The following is an 18,028-nucleotide window of genomic DNA, read 5'->3' on the forward strand; positions in this document are numbered from 1 at the left end:
TTGGTGATTTTTATGATGACGTTTATAGCTACTAAAATGCCTGTATGGTCTTCGTGATGCTGGTATCCGTGCGTGGGAGGGAGAACATTGCTCTATAATGTATTGTGCTTTCACTGTAATGACTCGCTCTGTGCTCTGACCAGAGTAATAGCCACCACTTGGGGTGGTTTACTGAGCACTGAGGTTGTATGCTACACTGAGTCCTTTACATACATTAGTTTATTTAATTTTGCATCACTCTTTGAGGTAGGTATGAATAGTAATCTCTGTTGTAAAGAGGAGGAAACTGAGGCCCAGACTGGTTATGTGACTCACCCGAGGTCATACAGCTCATGAGCAGAGGAGCCAAGATTTGTCCCCAAGTCCACATGACCCAAAATTCTGCTTCTGGGTTTAGACATGTCATGTTTAGCTTTGGTTTGTTTCCCATAGGGAAGAACATGTGTGCCAAGGTGGCAGGCCTCGTGCTCAAAGTCCTTTCGGATCTTCTTGGCCATGAAAACCATGAGGTACTCATTCAGCACTACTGGCCCTGGGCTTAGGGGAGGCTGCACTGGGGACCCAATGCCTGTGACCCCACAGGCTCACAGCTGGCCCAGGATGGTTGCTGTATTTGAAAACTGTACATGTTCTCCCTCCTCCGGGGATTTTCATAAGCAGCTGGAAATCTTTTATAATTTTTAGAATTTTGGAAGTCAGAAGCAGGATGTTGTTCTTTCTGTCCCCGTCTGCTTGGCCCACTGGCCTGTGCCCGGCCCCTCTGGCATTGCTTTTTCTCATCATCTAGCCCCCAACATTCCTCCCTCACATGCCATTCCCTTGGTATGTTTAATGTATCTCTGTGGATGTGGATGGAGCCTTAAAAGACATATGATACTGTGTACATGTGTATTGAATTTACAGAAATAGATTACCCTCTAGGTCTCATTCTGTTGATGGCTTTTCCCCTGTGTTTTTAGGACCTTTCTATGTGGCTTTACATATGTCTAGTTCATTAAGTGTCACTACTGCAAAATAGCCCCTTGTTTGCACCCCTGCCATTCTACTTATCCAGCCTGTACACTTTGGGTGCCTCCCACTCTCTGTTGCCACAGCAGTCCTCAGTGGACATGGCCGCACCTGCCCCTCGGGAGCCTGTGCCAGAGCTTCCAGGGATGCGTAGACACTCATCACAGCTGGCTACCAGCATACGTCAGTTTCAGGTCACTGAGTCCTGCCAAATCGTCCTCCAGAATGGCTATACGGCCGGGCGCGGTGGCTCAAGCCTGTAATCCCAGCACTTTGGGAGGCCGAGACGGGCAGATCACGAGGTCAGGAGATCGAGACCATCCTGGCTAACATAGTGAAACCCCGTCTCTACTAAAAAATACAAAAAACTAGCCAGGCGAGGTGGCGGGCACCTGTAGTCCCAGCTACTTGGGAGGCTGAGGCAGGAGAATGGCATAAACCCGGGAGGCGGAGCTTGCAGTGAGCTGAAATCTGGCCACTGCACTCCAGCCTGGGGGACAGAGCGAGACTCCGCCTCAAAAAAAAAAAAAAAAAAAAAAAGAATGGCTATACTAGCGTTTGCTCTCACCAGTGTCCCCCCAACACCTAGTGTTCTTTTCTAAGTTTTCAACCTATGGGCCTCAAGCTCTTTTTAAATAAAGTAGAGGTGTGGGTAAACAAATTAACAAAAACAAATAATCAAATATGATTGTTCTCTCACTTGCCTTCTACAAATGCCATTGCAGAAACCATAGCCAAGCTTCAACAAAAATCTGACCACTTTAGACAGATGAGACCCAGGGGTATATCTGAGCAGGATACGATTGAGTGCCACTTGGTTTCCACACGTCTGTTCCCAATTATTTCTTTCTTTCTTTTTTTTCTTTTTTTTTTTTTTTTTTGAGACAGAGTCTCACTCTATCATCCAGGCTGGAGTGCAGTGGTGTGATCTTGGCTCACTGCAGCCTCCGCTTCCCAGATTCAAGCGATTCTCCTGCCTCAGCCTCCCAAGTAGCTGGGATTACAGGTGCCCACCACCACGCCTGGCTAATTTTTTGTATTTTTAGTAGAGATAGAGTTTCACCATGTTGGCCAGGCTGGTCTTGAACTCCTGACCTGGTGATTCACCCACCTCGGCCTCCCAAAGTACTGGGATTAAAGCGTGAGCCACCACGCCCGGCCCGTCTGTTCCCAATTCAAGCAGACAGCTCCCACTCTGGTCATTCCATTCACATTTTACAATAGCCCTATTCACTGATTGGGGTGACTTCTTTAGCTAGTGGATGTTTGATGGCTTTGTGACATTCACTTTATATTTTAAAACTAGTGAGCTCTTAACTACTTCTAGGCCTGAATGAACTCTGTTCCTCACTTTATTCAACTCAGGCAGGTGAAACCAGTGGGAAACATATTCTTCCATCTCATAATAAAGGTTGGTTTTCAAGTACTGGAACCAATATGTCTGCTCTGAAAACTTAATAAACCAAAGGATTCTAATCATATCATTACCTGTTACGAATGCATTGGCTTTGAAAATGAGCTGGATAGGCCGGGCGTGGTGGCTTACGCCTGTAATCCCAGCAATTTTGGGAGACCAAGGCGGGAGGATCACTTGAAGTCAGGAGTTCAAGACCAGCCTCACCAACATGGTGAAACCCCATCTTTACTGAAAATACAAAAATTTGCCAGGCGTGGTGGCATGTGCCTGTAATCCCAGCTACTCAGGAGGCTGAGGCATGAGAATCACTTGAACCTGGGGGATGAAGGTTGTAGTGAGCTGAGATTGTGCCATTGCACTCCAGCATGGATGATAGAGTGAGACTCTGTCTCAAAAAAAAAAAAAAAGTAAGAGAAAGAAAATGAGCTTGAAAAACGACATATGTATATCTGTGTGTATGTATATGTGTGTGTATATATATATTTTAGAGCCAAGAAATGTGTTTACTGCACTGTAGTAGTCATGATCTTGAAAGACAAAACCGAAATAAAAAAAAAGATGCACATAATTGACTATATGAACATTACATTTTTTGATTGGAAAAAGATGCCATAATCAAAGTCAAAAGATGAATGAAACCCCGAGGAAAAGTTGTATCACATGTGACGAAAGTTTAATGTTCCTAATAGATGAAGAGCTGGTATAAATTGGTAAGTAAAAGTCAAGCAATCCAGTCGAAAAAAAGGATAAAGGATATGACTAGACAGTTCACAGAATCGTGCTGCCCCAGAAATGTGAAAAGATGTTCAATCATGCTAGTTCAATCGGGAACTGAAAATAAAAACTGTAGGATGCCTTTTTTTACCCATCAGCTTGGCAAGCGTTGAAAGTGCTAATCAAGTCCAGTGCTGAGGGAGGGCAGTGGGAAAGGAGCCCTCCTCCATTGCTGTGGCGGGCAAAGCGTACAGCCTGCTGGAAAGAGAACTTGCTTATCAGCGCCTGCCATGCTCTACGCCCAGTGTGTGCAAGTAAAACGTGGGTCCTGTCCTCAAAAAGCTCAGAATAGAGGGGACATAGTATGAATTTCAAAGGATACTGCCTCCAGTGCTGTAGTGGAGGGATGTACAAGAAGTGGAAGTGAGCACCCTGTCTAGGGGCAGGGAGGCAGGAGTGGATTCAGGAGAGCCTTCCCAGGAGACGTGTCTGGGCTGAGTTTTCAAGGTTCATTGTATGTGTGAAGATCATTCCTGGCAAGGTGAACTGCCAGAACCTGGCTGAGACATGGAACAGCCTGGTGGGGGCCATCCCTTAGGTAGTATGGACACTTTGTGGTGGCAGGGAGGGAGAAGCAGAGGGGATGAGATAAAGGCCACGCCTTGAAGATCCTGTGTGCCACACCAAGGAGTTCCGCCTTTCCTACTGGGCTTTATGGAGGTTTTCTGAGAGGGAGAGAGGGATGATTTGGCCCATACTGTAGAATGTTGGGAGTGATCTGATGGTTACATTAAAGGGTGAATATTGAGGGTAGAGAGACTGGTTTGGAGATCTGATGTAGCCTAGGTCATGGGCGATGATGTCTGAGCAAGGACAGTAGCAGTGGATATGGAAAAAAGGGATTCCTATCAAAGAGGCTTGAAGACTGAGCATTGGAGACTGGACAACAACCACAAAAAATCAACGATGACTCCAGAGTTTCTAGCCTGAGTGATCAGGAGGTTAAAAGTAACTTTAATTAAGCAATGAAATGCAGCAGGAGTAAGCTTTGGGAGGGAGTGACGAATTTGGTTTTAGACTCAGTGGTAGCTGTCACTTGGACATGCAGATGGAGATGTCTGTCACTTGGGAACATACATCCTGAAGCACAGGAGAGCTGCAAGGACGGGAACACCCACTCTCCCCATTTGCCAGATTGTTCTGAGGTGTGGTGTTTGATATAGAGTTGTGCAGTATTTGAAAACTTGCAAATAACTGGTTTTTTTCCTTCCCTTAAAGATACAGCCATATGTGAATGGAGCTTTGTACAGCATCCTTTCTGTTCCATCCATCCGTGAGGAAGCAAGAGCAATGGTAAGAAAGTGTGCCTGAGAAACATATGAGCTTCCTTCAGTGCCACAGTTACAGTTCAGAGCTTTTAGAGCAAGACTTCCTCGATTGGGCTCCATAGAAGGGCTCAGATCCTTTACAAACTCCTTGAAATTGTAGGCGAAATGTATATTTGCCATTTCCCGGGGAGGGAGTCTGTAGCTTTTCTCAGATCCTCAAGGGGATCCCTAACTCCTAAATGGTTAAAAATTAAAGTGTTAAAAAGTTCCCAGCAGGCTGACTTTTGCAAAGTTACAGACACTCTGATGGCAACCAAATGGAAAAGATTCTAAAACTGTCTAGGACTTGGTTTGGTTGGTAAATAATAAACTCAGTATTTAATGTGTATGTTAACACTTGTATGTGAAGTAAAAAACAAACCTCAGGTGATTAGTATCTTATTTTGAAAGGACAAATGTTGCTAGATCTAATCAGCAAAACAGCTAGAGTTTTGTCCTTTTTCTTTCCACCATGTGAAATCAGGTTAACAGTGAATTAAATGCTGTGATGAAAGGAAATATATTTCCACCCTCAAAACACAGGCAAAATTCTCATTGGGACCAATAAAACATTCTTCTAATTGGTTTTGCTTACTTAGAGGAATTGCTAAATCTTCTCGTTGATCACTTAAAATTACATCAAGAGTTACACCAGAAGGCGGGGTGCGGTGGCTCAAGCCTGTAATCCCAGCACTTTGGGAGGCTGAGACGGGCGAATCACGAGGTCAGGAGATCGAGACCATCCTGGCTAACACGGTGAAACCCCGCCTCTACTAAAAAATGCAAAAAACTAGCCGGGCGAGGTGGCGGACGCCTGTAGTCCCAGCTACTCGGGAGGCTGAGGCAGGAGAATGGCGTGAACCCAGGAGGCGGAGCTTGCAGTGAGCTGAGATCCGGCCACTACACTCCAGTCTGGGGGACAGAGCAAGACCCCGTCTCAAAAATAAATAAATAAATACATAAAATAAGAGTTACACCAGAGATGAAACTTAATTTAAGAACCATTCTATGTGATTACACTAAACAATGGACCTTAATTGCCTACTGCTTTTAAATGTCACTACAGAACAGGGGGAAATAAACTTGCTGAAATTCTGCATTATGGTCATTTCAGTGAAAGAAAGGGATTGCCAGCCAAGGCAAAGAAGAGGAAAAAACATGTAGGCTGAAGAGAAAGAATGGAGGTAACATTCTAAGTGTGAAATGCAGCATGGAGGAAAGACACCAGGGCAAAGGGATGGAGGGGGCGAGAAGTGAAGCCGAGGACAGGGGCCATGTGAGGAAGAGTCACAGTTGCAGCTTGTGAGAGAAGGACTGCCCTTAGAGATCCCAGAGCAGGGAGAAAAAAGACGGAAGAGAGGGACAGAGCTTCCGAGACCTATGTGACAACATTAGGTCTGACAGATACCAATAGGAGTTGCAGAAGGAGAGCAATGTGAGCAAATGGGGCGGAAAAATGATTGGATAAATAATGAAGACATATGGTGAAAAATATAAACGTAACAGTAAGGTGTCTAGGAAACCCCTAAATGTTTGGAAAATCAACAGCACATGGGTATTATCTATTACTGCATAACAATTTACCCCAAAGCTTAGTGGCTTAAACAAATTTTTTGTTTTTGTTTTTGAGACAGAGTCTGGCTCTGTCACCCAGACTGGAGTACAGTGGCACAATCTTGAGTCACTGCAACCTCTGCCTCCTGGGTTCAAGCGATTCTCCTGCCTCAGCCTCCCAAGCATCTGGGACTACAGGCAGGCACCACCACACCCAGCTGATTTTTGTATTTTTGGTAGAGATGGGGTTTCACCATCTTGGCCAGGCTGGTCTCAAGCTCCTGACCTCGAGTGATCTGCCTGCCTTAGCCTCCCAAAGCGCTGAGATTACAGACATGAGCCACTGTGCCCAGCTGATTTTTGTTTTCGTTTTTGAGACAGAATCTTGCTCTTTTGCCCAGGCTGGAGTACAGTGGCCTGATCACAGTGCACTGCAGCCTCCATCTCCCAGGCTCAAACCATCCTCCTGCCTCAGCTTATCCAGTAGCTGGGACTATAGGTGTGTGCCACCACAGCTAGCTGATTTTTTTTTTTAAGAGACGGGGTCTTGCCATGTTGCCCAGGCTGGTCTCAAACTACTAGGCTCACGTGATGTGCCCATCTTGGCCTCCATGCAGGGATTACATGCATGAGCCACTGAGCCTGGCCCTTGAATTTTTAAATTACAGTCATGCACCATGTAACGACATTTTGGTCAACAAAAGACTGCATATATGATAATGGTCCAATAAGATTATAATACTGTATTTTTACTGTACCTTACCTATGTTTAGAGATGCTTAGATACACAAATACCACCTTGTTACAGTTGCCTACAGTATTCAACACAGTCACGTGCTGAACAGGTTTGTACCCTAGGATCTTATTGGCTATGCCATATAGCCTAGGTGTGTAGTAGGCTATACCATCTGGGTTTGCCTCTTACTCTATGATATTTATGCAATAATGACATCGTCTCACAACACATTTCTCGGAACATATCCCTGTCACTAAGCTACCAATGACTGTTTCTCTGGGTCAAACATTCAAGATAGCAGAGTAGTCCTGACTAAGAGTTGCTCAGTTTACAGTTGAGACTTCAGCCTCTGCTTCCAAGCTCACTCACATGGCTGTCAGCAGGAGGCCTCAGTTTTCTTCTGGCTGTTGACTGGGGACCTCATTTGCTTCCCCCTTGGAGCTCTCCATAAGACTTCTCTTGACATGGCAGTTGGCTTCCCCTAGAATGAGTGATTTGAGAGAGAAAGTAAGCAAGACAGAAGCCCTAGAGTCTTTTAGAAAAACCTACTCTCAGAAATGAGATACCACCGCATTTATTTTCTTGGTTACACCGACCCACCCTGGTACTCTGTGGAGGGGATTGAATAAGGGTGTGACTTCCAGGAGGTGGAATCACTGGGGCTACCTTGGGGCTGGCTGCCACATACTCCTAAGTAATTGTGGGTCAAAGAAAAAAGCACAAGAGAAGTGAGGGGCTATTATTCTTTTGAAAAATACTACAAATATTTTCTCAATTTTAGTTTGTCTTTTTTAATTGTGGTAGTTGGCCAGAAGCAGTGGCTCATGCCTGTAATCCCAGCACTTTTGGAAGCCAAGGTGGGCAGATCACGAGGTCAGGAGTTTGAGACCAGCCTGGCCAACTTGGTGAAACCCCGTCTCTACTAAAAATGCAAAAATTAGCTGGTTGTGGTGACGGGCATCTGTAATTCCAGCTACTCAGGAGACTGAGGCAGGAAAATTACGTGAACCCAGGAGGCAGAGGTTGCAGTGAGCCAAGATCATGCCATTGCACTTCAGCCTGGGTGACAGAGCAAGACTCTGTCTCAAAAACTCAAAAAAAAAAAAAATTATGTTGGTTTTGGTCAAACATTAGCTTTAATGATAGCCAAATCTGTTAATATTTTCCTTTATGTCTTCTGACGTGGGTTTCTAGATAGGATGTGAGTTTTTGATTTTGAAAAGGAAATGTGGATTACTTACATAAAGATGTAAGTAGATGACGGGGCATGGTGGCTCATGCCTGTAATCCCAGCACTTTGGGAGGCCGAGATAGGCAGATCACCTGAGGTCGGGAGTTCGAGACCAGCCTGGCCAATATGGAGAAACCCTGTCTCTACTAAAAATACCATAATTAGCTGGGCATAGTGGTGGACACCTGTAATCCCAGCTACTCAGGAGGCTGAGGCAGGAGAATCCAGCCGAGATCATGCCACTGCACTCCAGCCTGGGCAACAGAGTGAGACTCCGTCTCAAAAAAAAAAAAAAATTATGGTGGTTTTGGTCAAACATTAGCTTTAATGATAGCCAAATATGTTAATATTTTCCTTAATGGCTTCTACATAGATTTCTAGATAGGTTGTGAGTTTTTGACTTTGAAAAGGAAATGTGGATTACTTACGTAAAGATGTAAGTAGATGACAGGACATGGTGGCTCCTGCCTGTAATCCTAGCACTTTGGGAGGCTGAGGTGGGCGGATCACCTGAGGTCAGGAGTTTGAGACCAGCCTGGCCAACGTGGAGAAACCCTGTCTCTACTAAAAATACAAAAATTAGCCAGGCGTGGTGGTGGACACCTGTAATCCCAGCTACTCAGGAGGCTGAGGCAGGAGAATCGCTTGAACCCGGAAGGCAGAGGTTGTAGTAAGCCGAGATCATGCTACTGGACTCCACCCTGGGCAACAGAGTGAGACTCCGTCTCCAAAAAAAAGATGTAAGTAGAATAAGCTTCCCCCTGGCATTTAACAGAGATTAAAGAGATAAGCCAGGGAGGAACCCCCTTTTAGCCTGAGAAGAGGAAGCTTTTAACACATCACCTAGGCAGTTGCCTACTTAATTATTTGTAAGAGTGACCTCTAAGGGATGATCATGCCCACAATAAGGTTTTTCTAAAACCCTGAGATTTCCCTCCTTTCACGTTTATCCCTGAGGAAGTTTTTAGATTGATAAAAGCATTATATTCTCTTTGCCTGTAGGTCTCACATGGGTGCATTTGTTTGGCAGAGTCTAGGTTGTATGCCTGCACCCTAGCTGCAAGGGAGGCTAGAAATGCTGAATAATGAAGGAAATAAGACAACAAGGAAAACATTTCCCACAATCCCTCCACCTTGACATCTGCTCATGCACGGTGCTAGGGAAGTGGAGGCAGAATTGATGTCCTCAGCCCTGCTGGTATTTAGTTTTTATTTCTTTATTTCTTTGAGATGGAGTCTCGCTCTGTCGCCCAGGCTGGAGCACAGTGGCGCAATCTCAGCTCACTGCAACCTCTGCCTCCCAAGTTCAAGTGATTCTCCTGCCTTAGCCTCCTGAGTAGCTGGAATTACAGGTGCCCACCACCATGCCCGGCTAATGTTTATATTTTTAGTAGAGACAGGGTTTCACCATGTTGGCCAGGCTGGTCTCAAACTTCTGACCTCAGGTGATCCACCCGCCTTGGCCTCCCAAAGTGCTGGGATTACAGGCATGAGCCACCATGCCCGGTGCCTGCTGGTATTTGTATGTGTGTCAGCACAGTCCTTCTGGAAAGCAGTTTGGCAGTTACGTGAAAAATCACTAAAGGATCTATCTTTTGGACTCGTTCATTTTCTTCTGGTTGTTGATGCACAGAAGAAGAGCTCTATGCATGACAATGCTCATTTCAACATTTTTATAAGAGCAAAAAGCTGGAAGCAACATAAATATCTAGTAATACAGGAATTGCTAATAAAATTATGATTCTTTTGCTCAAAATATTAATAGCTATTGAAGATGATAATTACGAAAAGCAGTATGAAGCAGTATGGAAAATTTTATTTTACTATATAAGGAGGGATAAAAGCAGAATATCTCATTGTAAGAATGTATGTGCTCATCGAAAATGACACAATATACATAAAAATTACATTAGTACCAAATCCTATTATAGTAGTCTTACAAGAATACCTAAAGGGAAAAAGGAGAACAAAATAAATGAGTCCCCTGAGGCCCATTTGAATTTTAAGAGCCTGCCAAGGCCTGGAGCTGGAGAACAGATCACATAAGTGGAGCTGCCCTAATACCCACTCCACAGGCCTCCTACGGCTAGGGCTGGAGTCATAGTCAGCCATGGGCCTCTGCCCTGGAGACCCCAACAAACATCCTGCCCAGGGCTGGAGCCGACCAGAGGCTCTGCGGGTTATAAAGGCTCCCAGAATCTGGGAGAGCCGGGGAGCTGGGCTTAGAAGCCACTCAGCCCAGAGGAATGCCCAAGCACACCATGGGGCTGCTCTGCTCCAGCAACCCTGGGGCCCACAGCGCAGGCCCATGATGCCAGAAACTGCCTCTGCTCTCCCCAGAGGGCTGCGTGCTGCTGCTCCCCACCCAACAGAATGATGTGTATTCCCCACGTGCCTCATCCTCCACATTGCCCACTTCTGAATCAAAGTCATGTGCTTGGCAGAATCTAAGTGGTGTGCCTGCACCCTAGCTGCAAAGGAGGCTTGAAATGTGAGTATTCTGTCTGTTGCCTTGGGAAACTAACAGTGTAGAGAACCTGATTATAAGGCATTTGTCAGCCACAGGTGTCACAGTTGTCCATTACAGGTGGTCAGCCTAGTCACTGTATTTCGTGATGCTCACTAGGTATGGGCTTGGCTTGGCTTGGCTTGGCTTTGCTTTGCTTTTCCTTCCTTTCAACGGGGTCTCACTATGTCACCAGGCTGGTCTCAAACTCCTGGGCTCAAGTGATTCTCCTGCCTCAGCCTCCCAAAGTGCTGAAATTACAGACATGAGCCACCACGCCTGACCTAAGTATGGGCCTTTCAAAATTAATGTAGGAATTTTTCATATTCTTGTCCCCATAATTCTACTTCTGAAGCTCCACACAAGACATGAGCAAAGATGTATGTATCAGAATGATCATTCCAGCTTTATTGATCATAGTGGAAGACAGGAAACAATGACAAGACCTAACATGAGGGAGTGACCAAGAAAAGAGGCCAGAAGGTGGAGTGGTTGAGAGTGGGTACTCCTGAGCCTGAGCCTGGCTTTGAATCATGTTCTGCCACTTCCTAGTTGGAAGCTCTCAGTGTGATCGTTTTTCCATCTGTAAGATGAGGATTGTTGCAGTACTAAACTCATAGAATTGTAAGCATTAAAGGAGCTCATAATATAAAGTATTTAGAATAGTGCCTAGCACACAGTAAGCACTGAGAGATGTTAGCTGCTATTATTATTATAGCTATGAAAATGTGGTTTATAAGGTTTTTATCAAACATGAAAATAATCATAAAGTTAAATAAATAACATAATATCAATATGTTCTGAGTTATGTAAAACAATGCACATAAAAGGAAGGAAATACTTCAAAATGTTCCCAATTATCTCTGGGTGGGGGCCTGTGAGTAATTTTTATTCTTTCTTGTATGTTGTTTGCAAGTTTTCTATACAGAACTTGTATCACTTTCATAACTAGAGGAAAATATTTATATCTACCTGAAATAGATATTTGAATTTCTCAAGGGAAAATTTCCCTTGAAGACCTTTAGTGATAGAGGATTAGACTGTGAAGCTGGAACGATAGAATGTGCTAGAGTTCAGTTGAGTAAAAGTAGAAGTGAGTTCGAAGTTAGTTGTTCTATGTAGTGTTGAGTGTGTTGTCAGTCTCTGGAAGAGATGCTTTCTCTCATTTAATCCCTCAAAGGTGCCCTGAAGGAGGGACTGTATTGGTGCCCCTTTTGCTGCTGAAAACATCAAGGCTTAAAGGTGAAATCCTCTGCCCGGGGCCACACGGCCAGCGAGGGGCTGCTAACCACGGTTTGACTCCAGAGCCCTCTGCACCTGTGCCGCAGTGTCACTCCAGGCTTGGGACTTTCACCTAGTCAGACGTCTGCACATGACAAATTGTTTTCTTAAACACTATACACACAAATACAGGCTTCTGTAGGATTATCTTTATGGCGGTCTTTAATCATAGCTAGCTGCCAGGAGCAGGAGTTCCTTATTTACTTTTTGCATACTGCTTGTGTAACCATTTTTACGCATCTGGATGATTCATTAGGACCTTTTGTTATCCTTCGGTCTACCTGGGTGTTGTTACTTGACCTAAATTATCTTAAATGAGAAGTTATTACTTTTAGGATGAGATGCGGTTATGACTTCTTTCTATAACTTAGATTAAATATTACCTAATGTATGTGATTTTTAAAAAATATGTGATATTTTGACTGGGCATACAACTCACACCTGTAATCCCACCACTTTAGGAGGCTGAGGTAGGAAGACTGCTTGAGCCCAGGAGTTCAAGACCAGCCTGGGTGACATGGTGAAACCCCATCTCCACAAAAAATGCAAAAATTAGCCAGGTGTGGTGGCACGTGCCTGTAGTCCCAGCTACTTGGGAGGCTGAGGCAGGAGAATCAGTTGAGTGTAGGAGGTTGAGGCAGCAGTGAGCTGTGATCACATCACTACGCTCTAGCCTGGACAACAGAGTAAAACCCTGTCTCCAAAAAAAAAAAAAAAAGATATTTCTCACTGGAGAATTTGCTATTAAGAAAGCTTCAGACCAGGTGCAGTGGCCCATGCCTATAATCCCAGCACTTTCGGAGGCTGAGGCATGTGGATCACTTGAAGTCACGAGTTGAACCGGTCTTGAAGACCAGACTGGCCAACATGGAGAAAACCCATCTCTACTAAAAATACAAAAATTAGCTAGGCATGGTGGTGCACACCTGTAATCCCAGCTACTTGGGAGGCTGAGGCACAGGAATTACTTGAACCTGGGAGGCGGAGGTTGCAGTGAGCTGGGATTGTGGCACTGCACTCCAACCTGGGTAACATAGTGAGACTCTGTCTCTAAAACAAACCAAAAAAATCTTCAATTCTTCATTGCAGAGTTCCCCCCGCAACCCCACAAGTGATAACTATGCTAGAGATACATGAAAGAGAGTAAATAAGAATGAAAAGGTCTGGTTGGGCATGGTGGCTCATGCCTGTAATCCCAGCACTTTGAGAGGCCAAGACAGGAGGATCACTTGAGGGCAGGAGTTTTGAGACCAACCTGGGCATTCCTTGTCTTACCAATAATTTTTTAAAAATTAGCCAGGCGTGGTGGTGTACACCTGTAATCCCAGCTACTTGGGAGACTGAAGCACAAGATTACTTGAACCTGGGAGGCGGAGATTGCAGTGAGCTGAGATTGTGGCACTGCATTCCAGCCGGGGTAACATAGTGAGACTCTGTCTCTAAAAACAAGACAGCTTCAATTCTTCATTACAGAGGAGTTCCCCCCCACGGCCCCCAAGTAATAACTACGCTAGAGATACATGAAAGAGAGTAAATGAGAATAAAAAGGTCTGGTTGGGCATGGTGGCTCATGCCTGTAATCCCAGCACTTTGAGAGGCCAAGGCGGGAGGATCACTTGAGGCCAGGAGTTTTGAGACCAGCCTGGGCATTCTCTGTCTTACCGATAATTTTTTAAAAATTAGCCAGGCATGGTGGTGCACACCTGTAGTCCCAGCTACTCCAGAAGCCAAGGTGGGAGGATCGCTTGAGCCAGGGAGGTTGAGGCTATGAGTTGTCATCACACCACTACACTCCAGCCTGGGCAACAAAGTGAGATCCTGTCTGTCTCAAAAACAAACAAACAAAGATCTTTAAATATATAACCAAATAATGAGCAGATAATCTTGCAGAAGTAACGTCTGATAAGAAAAGATAGACCCTGAGTGAATGATTGGCCTCGCTCCACTGGTAAAAACGCTCAGACATTGACGTTCCTGAGATAGCCAGTGGCACTTCTGATCTTTGCCACTTTAAGGGCTTATCACCAGACATGGTAGCTCACACCTGTAATCCAGCACTTTGGGAGGCCAAGGTGGGCAGATCACCTGAGGTCAGGAGTTCGAGACCAGCCTGGCCAATATGGCGAGACCCCCGTCTCTACTAAAAACACAAAAATTAACCAGGCATGGTGGTACATGCTTGTAGTCCCAGCTACTTGGGAGGCTAAGTCAGGAGAGTAACTTGAACCCTGGAGTTGGAGGTTGCTGTGACCCGAGATCATGTCACTGCCCTCCAGCCTGGGTAGTAGAGCAAGACTCCATCTCAAAAAATAAATAAATAAGTAAAAATTTTTACAAGGGGCTTATCACACTGCTTTTGCTTGATAACTGTCTCCTTCCTGTGGTCCTGATACTGAGTGGGGGATGGAGAAGAGGGGAGAGACACGTTTGTGAGATATACAGTTCAGCTCTTCCAGCAGTGCAGGGCCAAGGCAGTCATTGGTTGGTAACTGTCTCTCTGGTACGACAAGCCTGGCCAGATGTCCAAATGGTCCTACAGGAGCCTGGGCACTGCTGGTCCCTCAGCTCACGGACAGCTTTCCAGAGTTCTTCCTTCCAGACTGTCCCCTCCGCCTCTGTGAGCTTACCCATCTCTGCCTCCCAGCTCAGTGTGACTGTTCCCTAAGGTTCTATCCTCACCCTCTGCTCTTCTCTCACTGCCATCACTGGGGAACCTTGTTTCTTCCCTTTGCTTCAGCTCCCAGATCTCTCTCCTGAGCCACGAACCCCTACTGGACACAGCACGCACAATCTTGACCATTTATCAAGCATCCACTCTGTGCCAGCCATTGGACTAGAGGCTATTTCTTCAGGTGTAATTTACAAACAGTGAAAAGCACAGGCCTTACATGGGGGAGTTTAGCGCATCTTGACAAATGTGTATATCTGCATACCAACACCCAGTTATATACTTTGTCTTTTAAAAATTTCAAGTCAACTCAAATTGTTATCCTCATTTTTATAGTCGAAGAAACAGGCTAGATGAAGTTAAGTGATTTGAGTGAGGTCACACATTAAATTCATGAGGGAACTAATTGCAATTACAATACTGATTTAACTTTTCTAGAAGGTAATGCTCTGCTTTGGATGATAAGAACTCAGCAAGTTCAAAGCTGCACTTGGCATTTCTTTGATTCAGTTAGAGCTATTGATTCCAAACTGGCCTACATAAAAAGGGAACTTATTGACTCATGTAACTGAAAAGTCCAGGAAAATGTTCAGGCACAGTTTGATCAGGAGCTCACATGCCACTAGATTCATTTCTCTGGCAGTACTTCTGGACTCCACTTCCTCTGTTTTGAGGTCATTACTAGAAGCACTTTCCCCTCACAGCGGTTAGAGGCCTCATAAGCTCAAGCTGTACAGACTCGTTCAAATCCTGCCAGGGAAGAGGAGGGAGAGGAATTAGACAATGTGCTTAAGTCAATATCTCATCCCTACTTTTCCCTGGAATTCTTTTAGCTAGTATTGAGAATTCTGGTGTCAGGTTATTATTATAAACAATGTATAGTGTAGTGACTTTATAATTCTTTTAATAGAAAAAGAATGAAATCTGTTTAAAGAGAGGTTCTATTTGTTCATTTACTTCTCTAAGCATATGGTTTCACTTCTCAACGATCATATTTGGCCCTAAAATCCAGAAGACAGTTTATAAATTTAGGGAAAACATAGGAAAAAACCGAGCCCCAGACCAACATATTGCCAAAACTTAAGGCAATATTGTACAGTAAAATTTTACAATAGATTTTTTGTTTTTTGGTTTTTGGGTTTTTTTTGTAAATGTGTTATAATTCAGCCAGAGAGTCAATAAGAAGAAAATTATTTCACTATGAATTATAAAAAGGACAAAAAGAATGTTTAATATAAGCCAAGGATTTTTCCTTCTGCCCTTGTGGGACCAGTTGGACACCTGGCCAGGTTTGTCTTGCCAAAGAGATAGTTACCAACCAATGACTGCCTTGGCCCTGCCCTGCTGGGAGAGCTGAATTTTTGTATCTATCTCATAAAGATAGCTCTCTCCTCTTCTCCATCCCCCACCCAAGATATCCTCTTCCTCTCCCCAAAATACTATTTTTTGGATTAGATGAGATGACCTCATTGAAACGTAGTTTCCCCCAAAACACTGAAATGTTAACTGTTACTCTCGCCAATACTTCTAGGGAATGGAAGACATCCTACGCTGCTTCATCAAAGAAGGCAACGCTGAAATGATCCGCCAGATAGAATTCATCATCAAGCAGCTTGATTCCGGTCAGTTTGATGCAAGAATCTTTGATCTGTCTTTTGCATTGTTCACATTTGCCAGAAAGACACATGGCATTTCATTCAAGAGGCCTTTAGGAGGCCGGGCACGGTGGCTCATGCTTGTAATCCAGTACTTTGGGAAGCCGAGGTGGGCAGATCATGAGGTCAGGAGTTCGAGACCAGCCTGGCCAACATGGTGAAACCCCGTCTCTACTAAAAATACAAAAATTAGCCAGGTGTGGTGACTTTGCCTGTAGTCCCAGCTACTCAGGAGGCTGAAACAGGAGAATTGCTTGAACCCAGGAGGCAGAAGTTACAGTGAGTTGAGATTGCACCACTGCACTCCAGCCTGGGTGACAGAGCGAGACTCCTTCTCAAAAAAAAAAAAAAAAAAAAAAAAAAGGCCTTTAGGGAGGTGGGGAGACCCAAGTGAACCCATAGACAAAAGTTCAGCCAGGTAGGCCAGGCGCGGTGGCTCACACCTGTAATCCCAGCACTTTGAGAGGCCGAGGCAGGAAGATCATCTGAGGCCCGGAATTCAAGACCAGCCTTACCAATGTGGTGAAACCCCATCTTTACTAAAAATACAAAATTAGCCGGGTGTGGTGGCGCATGCCTGTAGTCCCAGCTACTCAGGAGGCTGAGGCAGGAGAATCGCTCGAACCTGGGAGGTGGAGGTTGTAGTGAGCCGAGATCGTGCCATTGCACTCCAGCCTGGGCAACAGAGCGAAACTCCATCTCAAAAAAAAAAAAAAAAAGGTTCAGCCAGGTAGTCAAGGCCAGATTGTCCAAAGATTAACAATCTCTTATCATACTCTAGGCATATAGTCAACAAAAAAAACCTTAAAAGCAATTACAGAAACCCTTCCCTAACCTTGTAAGTTCTCTTTATGTGGCCTCTCCCTTTCCCCTCCTAAATCCTGACTCACTATTAAGGTGGCTTCCCCAGGGTCCAGGGGTCCGATAATGAAAGCAAATGCTACTGTAGGAAACTTCATCATTTTCCCACTTGTATTCATTCACTCCGGAAACACTGATGCTGCCAACTGCAGTGTGGAAGGAGGCAATATGATCCTCTTTCTATCCAGGCTCCTCCATTACCGTAACAACCCACATCCCATAGTCAGCAGGAGAGAGGAAGGCCAGGAAGCCTGGGATGGGGCAGAGGTCGTGGGGAAAGTTCTTTGGCTCTTTCTGCAGACTCCTGACATCGTTCTCCTGCCAGAGGTGCCAAGCACTGCTGGAACCCAGGGCCAGGTTTGTCACCGAGTCTCTCTTCATGCCCTTCCCTGACACCCATCAGTCCACATCACTGCAAGTCACATGCATGAATCCCTTCCGCACGCGAGCAGAAAGTGAAGAGTGAGTCTCGAGTCAGCTGCTCGGCCAAGGCCAGAAGCCCCCAGGTGGCCTTTGTTCTAGCTCGGGGTTCGGTCTGGCTGTACAGGGTGGTCACCGGGGGGGATGTTTAAATATTTTAAGACAGTACCCCACATAAATTAAATCAGAACCTCTCAGGGAGGGGATTTCAAGCTCCCAGTGGGGGTCCCATGTGCAGCCAAGGCGGAGCATCACTGCCTGGGTCGCAGAAACGAGGATGTCCAAGGGGCTCCCGATGAAAAGGAGGCAGCTGAGGAGAGCAGCCAGGGAGCTTTGAAACCTTTGTCCTTTTAAGGCTGGGTGCGCATTTGCATTAAATATCTCTTCTTTGGGTTTTATGGAACAGCTATAATTCATCCCAAATTCAGGTGGGCAAAAATTAGAACTTTATTTTCTGCAGTAACTTTATTTCTGACTCTCAACCCTCATTCTGGCATATTGAAAAAGAATAAAATAAAACCTGAACCTCAGTCCTGCCTGAGGTTGCTCTCCCGCCTTGTCTGGGTAGGCCACAGGGTAGGGGCGGAGGATTGTTGCACATCCGTGCCAT

At 45.1% G+C, this 18,028-nt stretch overlaps 1 protein-coding gene across 25 annotated transcripts in view; it reads left to right on the forward strand.

Annotated features, from left to right (window-relative positions):
- The window catches only part of LOC105473938 (armadillo repeat containing 9), a 183,919-nt gene that overhangs the window by 80,707 nt on the left and 85,184 nt on the right, over positions 1–18,028 (forward strand). For all 25 annotated transcript variants that reach the window (XR_003016277.2, XR_011610113.1, XR_982588.2 and 22 more), the window contains 3 exons: positions 433–509; positions 4,418–4,492; positions 16,014–16,104. Coding sequence is in view for 18 of the 25 variants with exons in the window: in XM_071073523.1 (XP_070929624.1) it covers positions 433–509; positions 4,418–4,492; positions 16,014–16,104 (243 nt within the window). In the remaining 7 variants the exon portion in view is untranslated. The remainder of the gene's footprint in view (positions 1–432; positions 510–4,417; positions 4,493–16,013; positions 16,105–18,028) is intronic.

This window comes from Macaca nemestrina, chromosome 11 (genome assembly GCF_043159975.1).
Source record: "Macaca nemestrina isolate mMacNem1 chromosome 11, mMacNem.hap1, whole genome shotgun sequence".
In the NCBI taxonomy this organism is placed as follows: Eukaryota; Metazoa; Chordata; class Mammalia; order Primates; family Cercopithecidae; genus Macaca; species Macaca nemestrina.